General features: G+C 42.3%; 2 protein-coding genes across 2 annotated transcripts; one reads left to right on the top strand and one right to left on the bottom strand.

Annotated features, from left to right (window-relative positions):
* The first annotated feature begins 99 nt into the window (after positions 1 to 99).
* sarm1 (sterile alpha and TIR motif containing 1) lies at positions 100 to 9,561 on the top strand. The gene is made up of 8 exons (XM_086080632.1): positions 100 to 1,029; positions 3,575 to 4,193; positions 5,473 to 5,685; positions 5,759 to 5,850; positions 6,202 to 6,528; positions 7,939 to 8,128; positions 8,247 to 8,368; positions 8,492 to 9,561. Exons 1-8 carry the CDS (start codon positions 563 to 565, stop codon positions 8,592 to 8,594), a joined length of 2,133 nt encoding a protein of 710 aa, XP_085936758.1. The 5' UTR covers positions 100 to 562; the 3' UTR covers positions 8,595 to 9,561.
* On the bottom strand, positions 9,513 to 14,275 carry slc46a1 (solute carrier family 46 member 1). Its single transcript, XM_086080633.1, has 6 exons — positions 13,775 to 14,275; positions 12,467 to 12,858; positions 11,916 to 12,388; positions 11,766 to 11,849; positions 11,333 to 11,489; positions 9,513 to 11,260 (listed from the first exon to the last, which is right to left on the bottom strand). The coding sequence occupies exons 1-6, from the start codon at positions 14,081 to 14,083 to the stop codon at positions 11,209 to 11,211; spliced, it is 1,467 nt and encodes a 488-aa protein (XP_085936759.1). The 5' UTR covers positions 14,084 to 14,275; the 3' UTR covers positions 9,513 to 11,208.
* Between the last annotated feature and the right edge of the window lie 707 nt (positions 14,276 to 14,982).

Genomic DNA, 14,982 nt, shown 5'->3' with positions numbered 1-14,982 from the left:
GCCAGCGAGCTGCTACGATGCAGTCGAGGAGAGGAAGGGCTGCTTCTTTTAGTAGAAGCTACGTCCCGGTTGTTTCCACGAGCGGCGGGCGGTGCAAAGTGCAACCTGAGCAAGTCTCCGGAGGATGCAGCGGGCAGGCCAGCAGCTCGCGGATGCTGCTGAGTGTTGCTGACCGATGCCAATGCAGTGACAAGTCATTTTCTGTTACTGGAGCAGCGGTGTATGTTTATTTTTCTTTTGATCTGATTCTTTTGACAAGAACATACAAAGCGCGAGTCGGAGTGAGAAAGTGTGGTGAACAGACTTGACACCAGGAAGAGACAAAAGGAACTGCTGTGTGTTTGATGCTTCATTTGCATGCCAGCTTCTGATGATGTTATGTTTATTTTAAATCTTGGAGGATTTAGGACACATCGATGGAGAGTTGATCATTTAACAATTTGGAGGGAGTTGTCACTTGGGATTAATACCAGAGGCCTTGTTTGTTTGCTATTAACCAACTGGACCGAACCAATCTGATGCTCTTGTAAACAAAGACAGTCACCGTTGCTTCTGCCGGTAGATGCTCTTTTCTCTCATCTTCTTCCTGTGGAGGCTCTACAGACACTTGTCCGTCATGTTCAGCTCAGACCGCCTCACGGTGCCCGAATACGTCAGCCGGCTCCAGCGAGGGAGGAGCGGCTCCGGGGCCGAGCAGCCCAGAGCGGTGTCTCCGGGGATCCACGCCGACGTGCAAGCGGCTCTGGACAGCTCTCTCCCCGCGCTGCGTTCCGCCATCCAGCGGCTCAAACGCGCTAAGGAAACGTCCGATTCCGACGAGACGCGCGGAGCCATCGCGGAGATCTACCAGCTGGTAGAAGAGGCCTGGGTTTTACCCGCCGTCGGGCGTCAGGTGGCCGAAGAGATATGCAACAGGATCCGGTTGGATGGAGGCCTGGAACTCCTGCTGCAGCTCCAGCAGACACCTGCTGTGGAGATCACCTACGAGTCCGCTAAACTACTGGAGCAGATACTGGTTGCAGAGAACAGGTATGGACCACTCTGCGGCCAATACGGTACACTTGCACCTTATCACCCAATAGAGGAGCTGGAACTAGATGATGCAAAATGGTCCTAGAATAGAAATAGAACAGAACGTCTTTATTTTCATTGTATGGCGCAAATACAACACAATTTGGGTCCAACTTTCAAAAATCGAAACATAATAGCACCATATACAGTAAGTAAGGCACACGTTATACAGTATATATAGTAACAGTTGTCAGTGCACTCCTGAGAAAACTCACGTGTAGCAAGGCATTTTAACACCTATCACAATGATGGAGTGCTTCTGCACCACTGCAAACAAAATCATACTTTTATTAAACAAAATGCATACACAAAGGACTAATAATAAACACATCGTGTCGGCCTATTGGCTTACATTGCAGGAAGAAGAGCTTGTGTCATGCAATGTAACAGCCAATACTTGTTGAGAAATGTGCTTACGCCACATTACATCCCATGGAGGTTTCAGAATATAATTTAAAATAAAAAGCTGTATTGGTAAATATTAATGGCATGCCAGAAAATAATTATAATTATATTAAATAGCAATGTCAATAATTCATTCATTCATTTTGTTGTTATCAGTCAATATTGACCTTTTACAGACATACTCTTATTTGCAACTAGTTTCATTTGAGCCCCGCTCAGGTACAGCATAGCTACTAATACACTAATCTATCTATTATTACCACAGTAGACTGACATTCTTCCTCCATCAGAATCTATCAAAAGTATAAAAATGTCACTTCTCCATTTTAAGTTTCTAGCTGAGATTGTTCATTCCGCCATGATAAAGATGATCTATCACAGCTGATGTGATTATGAAAGTGGCTGTAGGCCAGCATGGAGAAGAAAGCACACACAAAAGGCGTCAGACGTGTAATTCCAGAAGCACTTCCTGTCCCCGTGCAACCCGGAAATAAAAAAACAGTCCATCAATCAATCTATTCACCCAGCCGTCCATTTTCTGTACAGCTTTGCTTCTCAGGGTAGTCACAGAGAAGCCGCAATAATGAATATATTGTGAAATGAATATGTACCTCTTATAGTGCAAAACTGTATCTTTGTAAAGGTAGAATGTTCAATAGAGTTGGCTCTCATTAGATTTTGGCTGGTTCCTTTGTGTGTGTGTGTTTAAAAAAAAAAGTATTTTCTTGAATGTGATTGCATATTAAGGAACACGGAAAGCTTTGCCGTAACTACACCAGCTTTAGCTGAATTTCATTTCTATCTGTAGTCCCTTTGAGACATTACATCAGACAGACAATAATGTGCATCAAAAAAAGCGCAAATGCATATACAAATTTATTTTAAAATGTACAAATAAAACAGGTACGATAAAGTGGGTCAGGTAAAATTCAGGAAGTGCAAGCCATTTAGTGAAGTGCTTAAAGGGAAGTCAGTTTATTTAAACACAGGTAGCAGTTTTCACTGAGAGAAGTCACAAACTGCTTCACGTAGTTAGAATACTGTCATATATAAAGTAAATAATCAGAACTTTTTACAGTTAATACAGTACGTAAAAATGGATGAATGGATGAATAGATGGATGGATGATCAAGAAAAAACAAACAAATCAAATCACTTTTCTTTTTTTTGGGGGGGGAAGTCAACCCCCCCCCCAAAATTTCTTGACAATAATATGTTCTATGCAGCCAAACTAGTCTACATATGGTATACTGGTTAATATTGCATTCGTTGAATATGAGTTAAGTAACAAAATCCAGCAGTTTTTATCAATAACAGAGGCGGCCATTTTGCCACTTTCTGTCGAGTGAAAATGACATCACAGTTGCTCAGGTAACAACCAATTACAGCTTGGCTTCAGAAAAAAGGTGAGCTGTGATTGGTCGTTGCCTGAGCCCTGAGATGGATTAAAAACGGCTGGATTTTGTTTCATAACTCATATTCCATAAAGGTAATATTAATTAGAATGTCATGTTTAGACTAGTGAGGTCACATTAATTATTGTCAAGAAATGTTTAAGATTGACTTCCCATTTAAGAACATTTAATAAAAGGCACTCAGCAGACCCTGATAGGACAATAACGTGACAGCAAACCCACCAAATACACAGTCCACCAACTGTCTTTTTTTTTTTTTTTAACTCATTCACTGCCATTGACGGCTTTAGACGTAAAAAATTCATTTGAACAATTTCTATTAGTTTAACATTTTTTTCACTTTTGTCAACAAGAGTTTGAAAACCTAGAAAAATGTTTTTATTGTACATTTAGAACAGATATAAAATTTGTGATTAATCGTAAATTAACTAATGAAGTCATGAGATTAATTACAGTTAAAACTTTGAATTGCCTTATGACCTAATTTTTAATAATCTTTTCTTTTTTTGAAAAAAGATTATTTAAAAAAATAAAATATTATTAAAAATTAGGGCGTCAGGCGATTACATTTTTTAATTGTAGTTAATCACATGACTTCAATAGTTAACTCACAATTAATCAAAAATTGTATATCTGGTCTAAATGGTCAATATATATAATACTAATACAATTCTTTCTGCCAGAGATTACGTAGCCCGCCTGGGATTGGGGGTCATCCTCAACCTGACTCGGCAGCAAGAAGATGCCCAACTGGCTCGCAGCGTGTCGGGAATCTTGGAGCACATGTTCAAACACACCGAGGAGACATCCGTGCACCTCATCACCAACGGCGCCCTCGATGCTCTGCTTTACTGGTGCAGAGGCACGGACCCCACCGTGCTGCGTCACTGCGCCGTGGCCTTGGCCAACTGCGCTATGTACGGAGGCCACCGCTGCCAGAGATGGATGATCGAGAAACAGGCCGCCGAATGGCTCTTCCCTCTGGCTTTCTCCAAAGAGGACGAACTCATCCGCTTCCACGCCTGCCTGGCCGTCACCGTCTTGGCGGCCAACAGAGAAATCGAGAAGGAGGTGGTGAAATCTGGCACGCTGGAGCTGGTGGAGCCTTTCATCGCATCTCTGGACCCGGACGATTTTGCTCGCAGTTTGTCGGACAGCGCCGACTGCATGCAGGGGAAGACGGCGTCGGACCTGCAGCACCTCCTGCCGCTGCTGGATGGGACGAGACTGGAGGGAAAGTGCATCGCGGCCTTCTACCTCTGCGTTGAGACCAGCATCAAGTCCCGTCAACGCAACACCAAGGTACACTTGCTTTCTGCTTTTCTGTGGTGGCACTGTGAATGAAGCTTCATGAAACGCTTTGACTCCTCTAGATTGTGCTCATAGTTTAAAGATAAAGGCTAGCGCACTGGAATTTAAAGTAGTAGAAATATATCACAAATGGTTCATGAAGCTTCATTTTCCCACACTAGATAACCAAGTTTCTTAGCCAATGACATGATCAACTAAGATAGCTGAAATCAGTGCAAAAGAACCGCAGTGGCCGAATCACTATCATGTCAAAGGCAAAAGTAGGGTGACCAGATTTTTAAAATAAAAAACGGGCTCACTGCAATTTAGATGAAAATCAAATATAGAACAAAGTCTCACCAAGACCAATGGTTGTGTTATTAGCTAAAGCTAAATGCTATCTTGGTTTACAGTTCAGCAGCGCTAAACAAGTCAATGCACTCACAATAATCAGACCTTTTTCCCCACGATTCTTAAACGTAGAAGCAGGAAGTATTTCTTGTTACGGTATGACGAAAAAGCATGATTAGATGTTAGATTACTCGTGTGAATGGCATACACATGGCAGGGCCAAACACATTGGCTTGCTGACTGGACAAAAAATGAATAAATGAAAAAAAAACGCAACCAGGACGGGACCTGCGTAAATAGTGGGACAAAACAATGGGGCTGGCGAAATCTGCCGGTTAACCGGGATGTCATGTCACTCTAGTGTTAGAGTAGACAATATTAAGTATTGTACTCTTTGCGTGTTCAATTAACTGAATGGTGAGATTCTGTTGAAGAAGTTCCTTTGCAAAGGTTTTAATTATCAGAAGCTTCTGATTCACATAAGACAAGCCACCCAAGCGATGCTCTGTTCAAATGTGATCCTTTCTTTCTAGCCCACATCGTTATTTATTCACAAAAAGGGTTCAGAAAAAGGTCAACCCACAACACACCTGGTTACAACTAAATGAATACAAGAAAATCCCTCTCTCCTCCCTTCTGCAAGTTCAGCAAGTTCCCATAGCTATAAATCAGATTAGAGAAAAACAATCACACATCGGCCCGTCTCCTTCGGAAGAGACAGATACCACCAAGCATTCAAGTATGCGCTTCTTAGCAGAAGCTAACACTGTTAGGAATGCTAATCTGTGCATCCAACAAAACTTAATGCAGATATACTTACCTTTTGAGCCTTTAGCTCTTCACAGCATGGACGGAGAAACTCAGTGTGGTGTTTGTTATGTAAAAAAAAAAAAAAATCCCATATTTTGTCCGCTGTACAACTTCTTATGCCTGGTTCCAGATTTTTCAAGAGATCGGAGCGGTGCAGAGCCTTAAAAGAATCGTCATGTACTCCAGCAATGGCACGGCCTGCTCCTTGGCGAAGCGGGCGCTGAGAATGATGGGCGAGGAAGTGCCCAAGCGCATCCTGTCCAGTGTGCCCAACTGGAAGACTTGCGAGGTGCAGACCTGGCTGCAGCAGGTCGGCTTCAGCGCATTCTGCGACCGCTTCCAGGTCAGTTTTGACTTCCTGCTCGTCGAATTATTCATACATGTGTCTGATAAATGTGTGTCTTTTGGCGAGCCAGGAGCTCCAGGTGGATGGAGACCTCCTGCTGAACATCACAGAGCAAGAGTTGAGCACAGACCTGGGCATGATTGCTGGCCTCTGCCGTAAGAGGTAAGTTCATTGTACTTAAGGCAAACCTCCAGTCCTTTAAGGTCAAACCACATTCAAAGATGCTGGACGATTCAAAAGGAGCTTGGACAAATTCCAGGTCCAGGCACAAAGTTGCAGAGATGGGAAATCCTATTCCAGAAAGTAAAGACCCTGGCACAGGTGCTTCTACTCAATTGGCAGGTAAATGAGCTTGTTTGTGGCCAAAGCCAAATTGGCAGGGTTTTTAATTTCTGGACATGGTTTTCCCATCTTTGCTCAATTGGATTCTCTAAATGTATATTTTTCCAGTAAAATTCAGTTTGACATATTGCACCACTTTATGAAAGTATCGCTGTATCGTCATTCCTCCAGGTTCCTGAGAGACCTTCGCGTGCTTAAGACCTACGCCAACTACGCCACATGCGACCCACACAATATGGCTGACTGGCTGGCGGAGGCGGACCCTCGTTTTCGCCAGTACACGTATGGCCTCGTCCAGTCGGGAGTGGACCGCAACAACATCCAAAGCCTGACGGATCAGCAGCTCCTGCAGGACTGCCACATACTCAACGGAGTCCACCGGGCCAAGATCCTGGCGGTCAGCCGTAAGCCGCTGAGACCCTGCAGCACAGACGCCCAACCTGCAGGACCGGATGTGTTCATCAGCTACCGCCGGACCACCGGATCACAACTCGCAAGGTCAGAGTAGTAGGGTTACGCCCAATTTACACTGACTGCGGAACGGACGCGGTGCGTTTTCCGTATGGCCGCTGCAAGGAATAGAAAGCATTCCAGTCTGCGTGTCAATTCCCACCAGCTGCAGTGCGATGCGTATGCGGTGCGGAAGGGATGCGGCGCTGCGGAAGGTTTTTCCGCAAGCGTTCTATTTTTTCCCGACGCCGCATGCGGAACGCATTCTTATGGTTGGGCAACTTGTAATTTAAAATACTAAATCCATAAATTATATATAAAGGCATATTTTTACACGTACAATTTTTTAATAATTCTAATATTAAATAAATATGATAATTAATTAGTTAAATATTTGTTTACAGTAAATTATGCAGTATGCCTACATAAATTAGAAAATAATAAATTTTGATGTATTCAAAAGTATTGTTTTATTTATTGTTATATAAACACTAGAACTAAATACACGTGTGATCCAAATTAAATGTGGTAAACTTTAATTGATATCACTTTGTACTATGCTAACCGTCACTATATACTCTGATGGGGTTGCCAGGCACATTGTGACTAAAAATGTATAAGCCATCAATTATCAATAATTGATATGTTAAAATGAGATGTTTTTTTACTTTCCTCACTTATCTTTACCAATACTGCATAGAGATAGAATTTTCACTTTCCTTTCTTTTCTTTGGTCCTTCCTCGGGTCTCCTGACGGCGGTGTTCAGTTTAGGTGAACGGTATGGGATTTTTTTAATAGGTTTTTAGTGAACTAACGAATACACACACACTCACACACACGCACGCACGCACACACGTACACATACTCACCCACATACAAAATAATAAAAATAAAAATAAATAAAAAAGACAGCAATGATGATGACATTACCGAATGAACAAGTGTTTCAGCCGCTATCTTGTGATAAGGCTCAGTTCCTGCCCATAAGTCATGCTTTGCAATACTATGAGAGTAAATATGGGATAACTTATGTACATGTATTCTAACAAAACCAGTAGTTTTTATCAATCGTTCCTCGGCTGGTCACAGCCAAGTAGTGCAGTCCATTATGATCTCGCAAGACCACGATCACCAAAATTCTTAATTGTTATACCTATAGACACAATATTTTTTGTCAATGGTGTACATTTAGATCAGAATCAGATTTATTTGACAGGTATGTAAAAACACACAAGTAATTCATCTTCACAGTTACAACCCATCAGAGAAACACGAAGAATGACAATGACCAACAGGGGGAGCAGGACGGTAAGCCTAGTGGTCCGCTAATTAGCGCCCCGAGTTTCTAATGTGGGGAAAAAAAGGAGACATGAGGAAGAAAGGGAATTCCAGAAACATGCATTTGAATTTTCTTTGTTCTAACTCGTATATTCCCCATCCCGTCTTGGCACCGAAAGCCTTCTAAAGGTGCACCTGCAGGTTCGAGGATTCAGCGTCTTCATTGATGTGGAGAAGCTGGAGGCCGGCAAATTCGAGGACAAACTGATCCAGAGTGTCCAGCGGGCTCGAAACTTCATCCTGGTGCTGTCTGCCAACGCTCTGGACAAGTGCATGGGGGACGCGGCTATGAAAGACTGGGTACACAAGGTCAGTTCAGTTCTCGGCCCCGTTTTTCATGTTGAGAGTTGGATTGATGAAATATCTTTGATGATGTGATTTGAGTACAAAAATATTTTATGGTGTTACCATGAATGTGACGTTACAGGAAATAGTCACCGCTTTGGGTGGTAAGAAAAACATTGTGCCAGTCACGGATAAATTCGTATGGCCCGATCCCATGTCTCTGCCTGAGGACATGAGATCAATTCTCAACTTCAATGGCATCAAGTGAGTAGCCATTATCTTCTGCATTCCATCTTTGAGACGTCTTTGTATTTGCTCACACGCATTCCTTTTTCATGAACACATTGTGATGATCAACATTCTGCATGTCGCCTTCTCTCGACACAGGTGGTCGCATGAATATCAGGAGGCCTCGATAGAGAAGATCCTCCGCTTTTTGAAGGGAAACCAAGACCTTCTGGATAGTTCCAAAGAGCAGAAGAAGAAATGAACACATTTGGGCGAGAATAACTCTGATGCCAAATCGAATGGCAACAAAAAAAACGTTCTCCTGCTCAGCCCATGCGCATGTGAAGCTAACTTGACAATGCTAAAAGCTTATACAAATAATATATTGCAAACAATAACATGAAGTCTTTATGGATTGTGCATAAAAACTGTGACTCCTTTATCCTTAATAATGTTTTGTCAGGTACAGTGTATGCCTTTTTGGGGGGTTCTCAGGAACAGTAAAAGGATTAACACTCACGTCGTTTAGTCAGTATACTCATAGCATCAGAATGTCATTTTTGTCACAATTACATTTAAAGCTGCTCTTTGTAACAATTTGCCCAAAATATCTTTATAATAGCCTCTTTTTTTGGGGGGACCATTTATGACTGAAACATCTTCTTAATAGGAGATTAACACCTTAGCTGTTCCTAATGGTTACTCCTGCAAGCCTCTGGCCAATAGTTTTCAGACTGGATTCGGGTTCGGATTTCCCATCCTCTGTCTGTGGATGTGACGTCGTGTGCGCGATTGTGTACGCGAAGAATGGTGTGTGCAGTTTCATTTCTCGTCAACAGGTGGCAGTAGCGATTCAAAATGGAATTTTCTGCGTTCAATAGCTTTAAATGAATTTATTTACACTGTATCACATTTGCCTTCGACGTTGGAACATGCAATAGTGTAATCCAAGAAACTACCTGTTGATATTTGTGGTCCTACTGTCTACGCCATATGTTATGTAAATATTGGTCAGCCAGGCAAAATTCATTGTTGTTCCTTTCTCTGTGTATTTAATGAAAGCAAGTGTACTGTACATACATCAACAGACAAAACACAAACAAAAGCACAGGCCTATAAGACCTGTCGACATTACTTGCAGTCTGCTGTGCAATGATGCAGCGAGGCCGGCTTTAATATTTGTCAGATGCCATATTTTATTCAATAAAACAGCTACAGCCTGACAAACACATTTTGTTCAGCATTTTGCATTTACAATCATTGTCACACTCATACTGCATTGTAAATAGGCTACATAAACTCAGTCCAATGAAAAACATGCACCTCCAAATTGTGTGGGTTTGTCAATTTACTTAAACATCCAACTAAATAACTAGCTCATGTAGAAAAGAAGAAAAAAAAATCACACAATTTGAACAATATATGCTTTTCAATGGACAGCAAGGACGGTGTTACAAATAAATAAAATAATAACTACAGCATTTTGGTTCTTTTACAGTAATTTAAAATCTAACATAATTATAATTGTAAACCTGACATATTATCATGGTAAAGTGTATTACTTTGATACAACAAATATGATGCATCTTATTTGTATTTATTGCAAGTATCTTCAGACAGCCATTAGAAAACACGCAGCCCAATCCAAACAAGCCAATATGCCGCTTAACCTCTGCTCTTCCCTTTGTGCATTTTGAAGCCGCTTTGTCAGTTGACAGCGCATCTGGGATGTAACCCCCATGCTGTGTGTGGCCGTGTGCTCGGGGACTATCCAGTGTTGGACCAGCTGCTTTGCGTCTGCTTCACACGCTTCCCCTTTTTGTGCTGTCAATTATTTATGTTACGTACACACTCAGGCTAAATTGTTGGTACCCACTGTTGATGAAGGACATTGATTTTCATTTGCTAATTTTCAGTTAATTTGTCAGTTAAATTATTTAATTGACCATTATGGATTTTTCTTTTCTTTATGGACTGCAAACCACAATTTAGCTGAAGCGTGTAGTGTCAAGAAATGGCAAGTAGTAGTCAAGTACCATAGAATGAAAGTGGACATTCATTCATGATGCCGTTTTCAGAAATATATGTACAGTATTGTAACATGTGATGTCAATAAGTAAAAAAACAGCATATATGAAATGAGAGATCATTTTGCATCATATTTTATAATTCAGGTTAATGGGGTTCAACTAATGACCACTTTTTTTTTTCATACCAATAGGAGCGGCCATTTTGAAGATGACATCACAGTTGCTCAGGGCTAAGGCAATGACCAATCACAGCTCACCTGTTTCTGAAGCTGAGCTGTGATTGGTTGTTACCTGAGCCCTGAGCAACACTGATGTCATCTTCAGTTGATAGCAAGTGGCAAAATGGCTGCCTTCTGATATTGATAAAAACTGCTGGATTTTGCTGCTTAAAACATATTCCACTAATGCAATATTAACCAGAATACCGTATTTAGACTAGCGGGACTACATAGAACATATTATTGTCAAAATTGGGGGGTTAACTTCCCATTTAAATGAATGGATGAAAATCAGTGTTGAAATTGTATTTGTTGACATTGAATAATCAATTCAAAATATGAAAAAATACATTGATTTAAGTAACACTTGCAGGCACTTTGATGATTCCCAATGTATCAGCACAGAAATAAAAGCATCAAAGCAAAAAAGATTTCCCGTTATTGTCGTTGTGCACTGTTAGGACATTTATAGTGTACTTAATCACTAATTGGTTGGCTCCAACCTTTTCAAGTAAAATGCGCTAGTAGGAAGAATGCTTTGTCTTCATCCCTTTGCTGCATAGTGGTCCCATGTCTCTAGTTGAGCTGCTTACCCCAACACCCACAGACAATGGTCCGACTGTACAGGTCAGGATGCCGTGGAGTCGCTGAGTTCTCTCATCTCGAAACAACGCAAGCTCCTGGAGACACATCGGCATTCATTTTGAATACTCAAGTCTTTTGTGTTTTGATTAGGAAAAGATGAGACTCACCCAATTATTCCGGCTGGGATGAGGAGGATGATAGCAGCCAAAAGGAAGGTGAAGCCCTTCATGAAGTGCAGAGTGGCTGGATAGACGGAGTTGAAGAGGCCACTACCCACTAGGAAGCCCAAACTCTCCACACAGGCCACAGATGAGAAGAGGGCACCTGGCAGACGCAAACGCAGACTTCAACAAGCCAGTAGACAGTCTTTGAGATTCTAGATGCTTAAAGCTGCTCAGAAATGTGACAAAGGTGGCAAATCCAGGTCCAGAAAGTAGAAACCCTGCCACAATTTTACTTTAACCCCTTGTGCTAGCTAGCTAGCTCCCGATAGGGAGAGCTAGCTAGGGAGCTCGCTAGCTAGCACATGGAGCTAAAGCAAAACTGTGACATTGTTTTTACTTTCTCGACCTGGATTTGCCCCCTGTGCGAATGGCTGACCTTGTTCAGACTGGCTCACCAGTTTGGACAGCTTGGACCTGAGTACAGGTGTAGAAGCCACAAAGAAGAATAACAAACCATATCCTGGTGACAGACAAAGAAGACACATTAGCGCTGGGAAACACAACAGAAAATATACTGACGTGTCACCTGTGAACATGAGCAAAGTGCTGTCCGCCACAGAGAAAACCAGCAGCCCAGTAATGTTGGAGGCCAGACTAATGACGGCCACCCATGAGTCCTCCAACCAGCGCAGCATGACCTTCAACCCCAACAGGCTGCTCAGGTAGCTCAAATTCAGAGCCGCAGAGCCGTAGCCGATGAACGTCGCCCCCCAGCACAGCGGCGGGCTCAGCTCGTACAGAACGTACAACTCGCGGCTCCCGATGTGGACGGTCACCACCAGGAAGAAGCAGAGCATGTAGAGCCACAGCTTGCATCTCGGGAACCTTCCGCCGCCCTCGCTAGCCACGGTGGAGAAAATGTGCCACACGGCTTTGTGGTGGTGAAGGGTGAGAAGCTTGGCGCTGGTGTCTTTCTTGACCGACTCGGGGACAAACAGGAAAGCGTACAGAGCCGATGCCAGGCTGGTCGCCAGAACCAACCAGAAGGGGTTGATGTAGCTACAAATAGCCAGAAAAACAAGATGGTGGTCAACTGTTGACTGAGAAACAATTCAACAAAAAGTAAGAATTCCTTACCCTTGCATCCGCTTCCAGTGACCTCCAATAATGCTGGCAAACATCCCTGAAAGACCAATACAAGCCTCCAGGACCGCCACCCTGAAAGTGCGGGCTTTTTGGTTGCTCGTGTCGGCCACATACGCAAAGCAGGCAGCCAGTATAGCATTGAAATCCCCCGAAAGTCCGCTGAGCAGTCGACCCACAAGGAAGTAGGCCACAGGCAGTTTGAGGTACATCACAACCAGGTAGACCACCACCTGCATGGCCAAGCCCAAGTTGGGGATGATGAGGACCGGCCTGCGACCTGCAAAGTCGCTCCACGAGCCCAAGAGAGGCACCACGAGCAAGCTGACAGAAAAGCCAGCGAGACTGATGTACAGGTTCCAGTGTGCTGTCAGTGTTTCTACTTCCTAGGGAAGGAAAAATAGACAGTACAATAAATCCTCTAGCGAACAAATGAGGAAGAAAATCAGTACAGCTTGACTTGAAAACCGCTACACAGCTACGGAGAACACACATATGGACAATTTAGGGTCTTTAGAACATGCAGGTTTTTGAAATGTGACGCAGTTCCTGGAGAAAACCCATGCAAACACAGGGAGAATATCAAAAACTTAATTTGACAATTTAACATTTTTCTTCTTCACATTAATACAAGGTTAATAAAAAAAAGGGGGGAAATTGTTTAGTTTATTCAGTTCAGGTACTTCGTTTCACATTTTTTCTATTTCTGTTACTTGTACTTAACAGTACTTTTGTTGCCAATGTATCTTTTTTTATTATTATCTTACGTCACAAGTCAAAATACGGGTGAAATGACCCTCTGCGTCCATTGAAAAGCTTTGGACTTTGCATCATTGTCATTTGATTTGTGAGGATTATTTTTATTTCTTAATGTGATGATATGTCGTTTGGCGACTATAACAATCTGCCTATATGTGTACTTTGCATGTTTGACTTTGACTATATGTTGACTACTGTGTTCAAATAAACGGAAGCGTATTCAAATAAACGATTAAAAACAAAACTAAAAATCTGCCTGTTTGTATTCTAGTCACAGGCAAAAGCAATACAGTACGTCGTTTGTTTACACCGTGAAAGTAACTTGCGTTGCATTGAGGAAATATCATTAGTAAATAAATAAATACAAATAAAAAAAGCACTTCCGCGTCACGTGACATAATTTGTTACGGATAATTGGCTTCGCAAGCTGGGGCTTGCTCGACTCACCCCCAAATAAACGAATCAGGATAAGATCGAACGATTCGCTTTTATGGCAGCCACCATCAACGTTTGCAACGTCCCCCAATTAGTGTACAAGTTTACCTTGTGAAGAGCGTCCGGCCCCGCGGAGCTGTTGCCGCACTCCGACCTCTTGGAAGCGTTGTAGCCGAGGTCCTCGCTAATTCTGTCCCACAGATACTGAGTGGTCAGCGGCGTCTGGAGGACCACCGCAAACACGGACAGGAAAATAACGGGCTCCACGGACACCGGGAGCGGGCATGCAAACGGTGGTCCCACGGGTTTGGAAGACGTCGGCTGGGCTTCCTCCTCATGGCCGAGGGATACATTGGAATCGTCGGCTTTCAGTTCCTCGTCGCCGGGAAGGATAGCAGCCGTGTCCGGCTCGTACATGTTGACTCGTATCAAATAAACATGAACTACAAACTTGAATCTTCACCTACTTATTGCAACATCCTCCTTCATGCACGCTGCACTGATCAGTCATTATGAAAAGGGTTTTTGTTGTCGCGTTGAGTTTTTGCCACAAATTTAAAAATGTGAAGGGCAGTGTACTGTTCTGTACAGCTCAGCAGATATGACAAAAGGAAGCTCTGGTTTATTACAGGTGTGGACTTTGCGACATCTGCTGGAATAAATTGTTAATTACAACAAAAGGAAAACGAATCCAGATTTTCCAAAGCTTTATTGAGAAAATATGGTTGCATAATTACGGCGTCGTAAATATTTTACTTTTTTTTTGGGTGGTTGGGGGTCTTATACCCGGATTACCACGACCTTAATAACTGAGAATCCACACACACAAAAACATTTCTATCTATATTGTGATTGATAGTTAAAATTTGCCTACTTTTACACATTTTATGATATAGATATATAGAAACATTTCTCCCCACCAATATCGATGTTACTATGGATATTTGGCTTTTGGGTTGAGTTTTAGAATGATCCTAAAATGCACTACTGTACAATTTATAAGTGATCATAATTTGACCACCTGAGAACTTGTGTCCAACTGTACTGTCCAATGTTTCAGTATTGTATTTTTTATATTTTTTGCCCAATTTGCCATTCTGTAGGAACTCTCTCGTTTGTTTGGTGTAATTGCAGTATTCACAATTACACCAAAACAAACAAAAACAATAATTTTGCTGTGCAAATTTCATTTCACTCCTGAGATGAGTAACGTATCAATGTAATCGGTCTGTCTGTCCATCCATTCATCTGTTTAATACCTGCTGTAATTGAACCAGTTGATGTATTAGTCGATTAGTTAAACACCATTTGTGTAA

This window comes from Leptonotus elevatus, chromosome 7 (assembly GCF_054856555.1).
Source record: "Leptonotus elevatus isolate MCC_2025b chromosome 7, RoL_Lele_1.0, whole genome shotgun sequence".
NCBI classification, from domain to species: Eukaryota; Metazoa; Chordata; class Actinopteri; order Syngnathiformes; family Syngnathidae; genus Leptonotus; species Leptonotus elevatus.
This window is presented reverse-complemented; position numbering and strand designations above follow the sequence as displayed.

Excerpts from the sequence above, each read along its gene's own strand:
- sarm1 (XM_086080632.1), top strand. The coding sequence starts at position 563 with ATGCTCTTTTCTCTCATCTTCTTCCTGTGGAGGCTCTACAGACACTTG. Across the intron at positions 6,529-7,938 it reads ACCGGATCACAACTCGCAAG|CCTTCTAAAGGTGCACCTGC; the intron begins GTCAGAGTAGTA and ends TGGCACCGAAAG. Across the intron at positions 8,369-8,491 it reads CTCAACTTCAATGGCATCAA|GTGGTCGCATGAATATCAGG; the intron begins GTGAGTAGCCAT and ends CTCTCGACACAG.
- slc46a1 (XM_086080633.1), bottom strand. The coding sequence starts at position 14,083 with ATGTACGAGCCGGACACGGCTGCTATCCTTCCCGGCGACGAGGAACTG. Across the intron at positions 11,850-11,915 it reads CACTTTGCTCATGTTCACAG|GATATGGTTTGTTATTCTTC; the intron begins GTGACACGTCAG and ends GTCTGTCACCAG. Across the intron at positions 11,490-11,765 it reads GGTGAGCCAGTCTGAACAAG|GTGCCCTCTTCTCATCTGTG; the intron begins GTCAGCCATTCG and ends TGCGTCTGCCAG.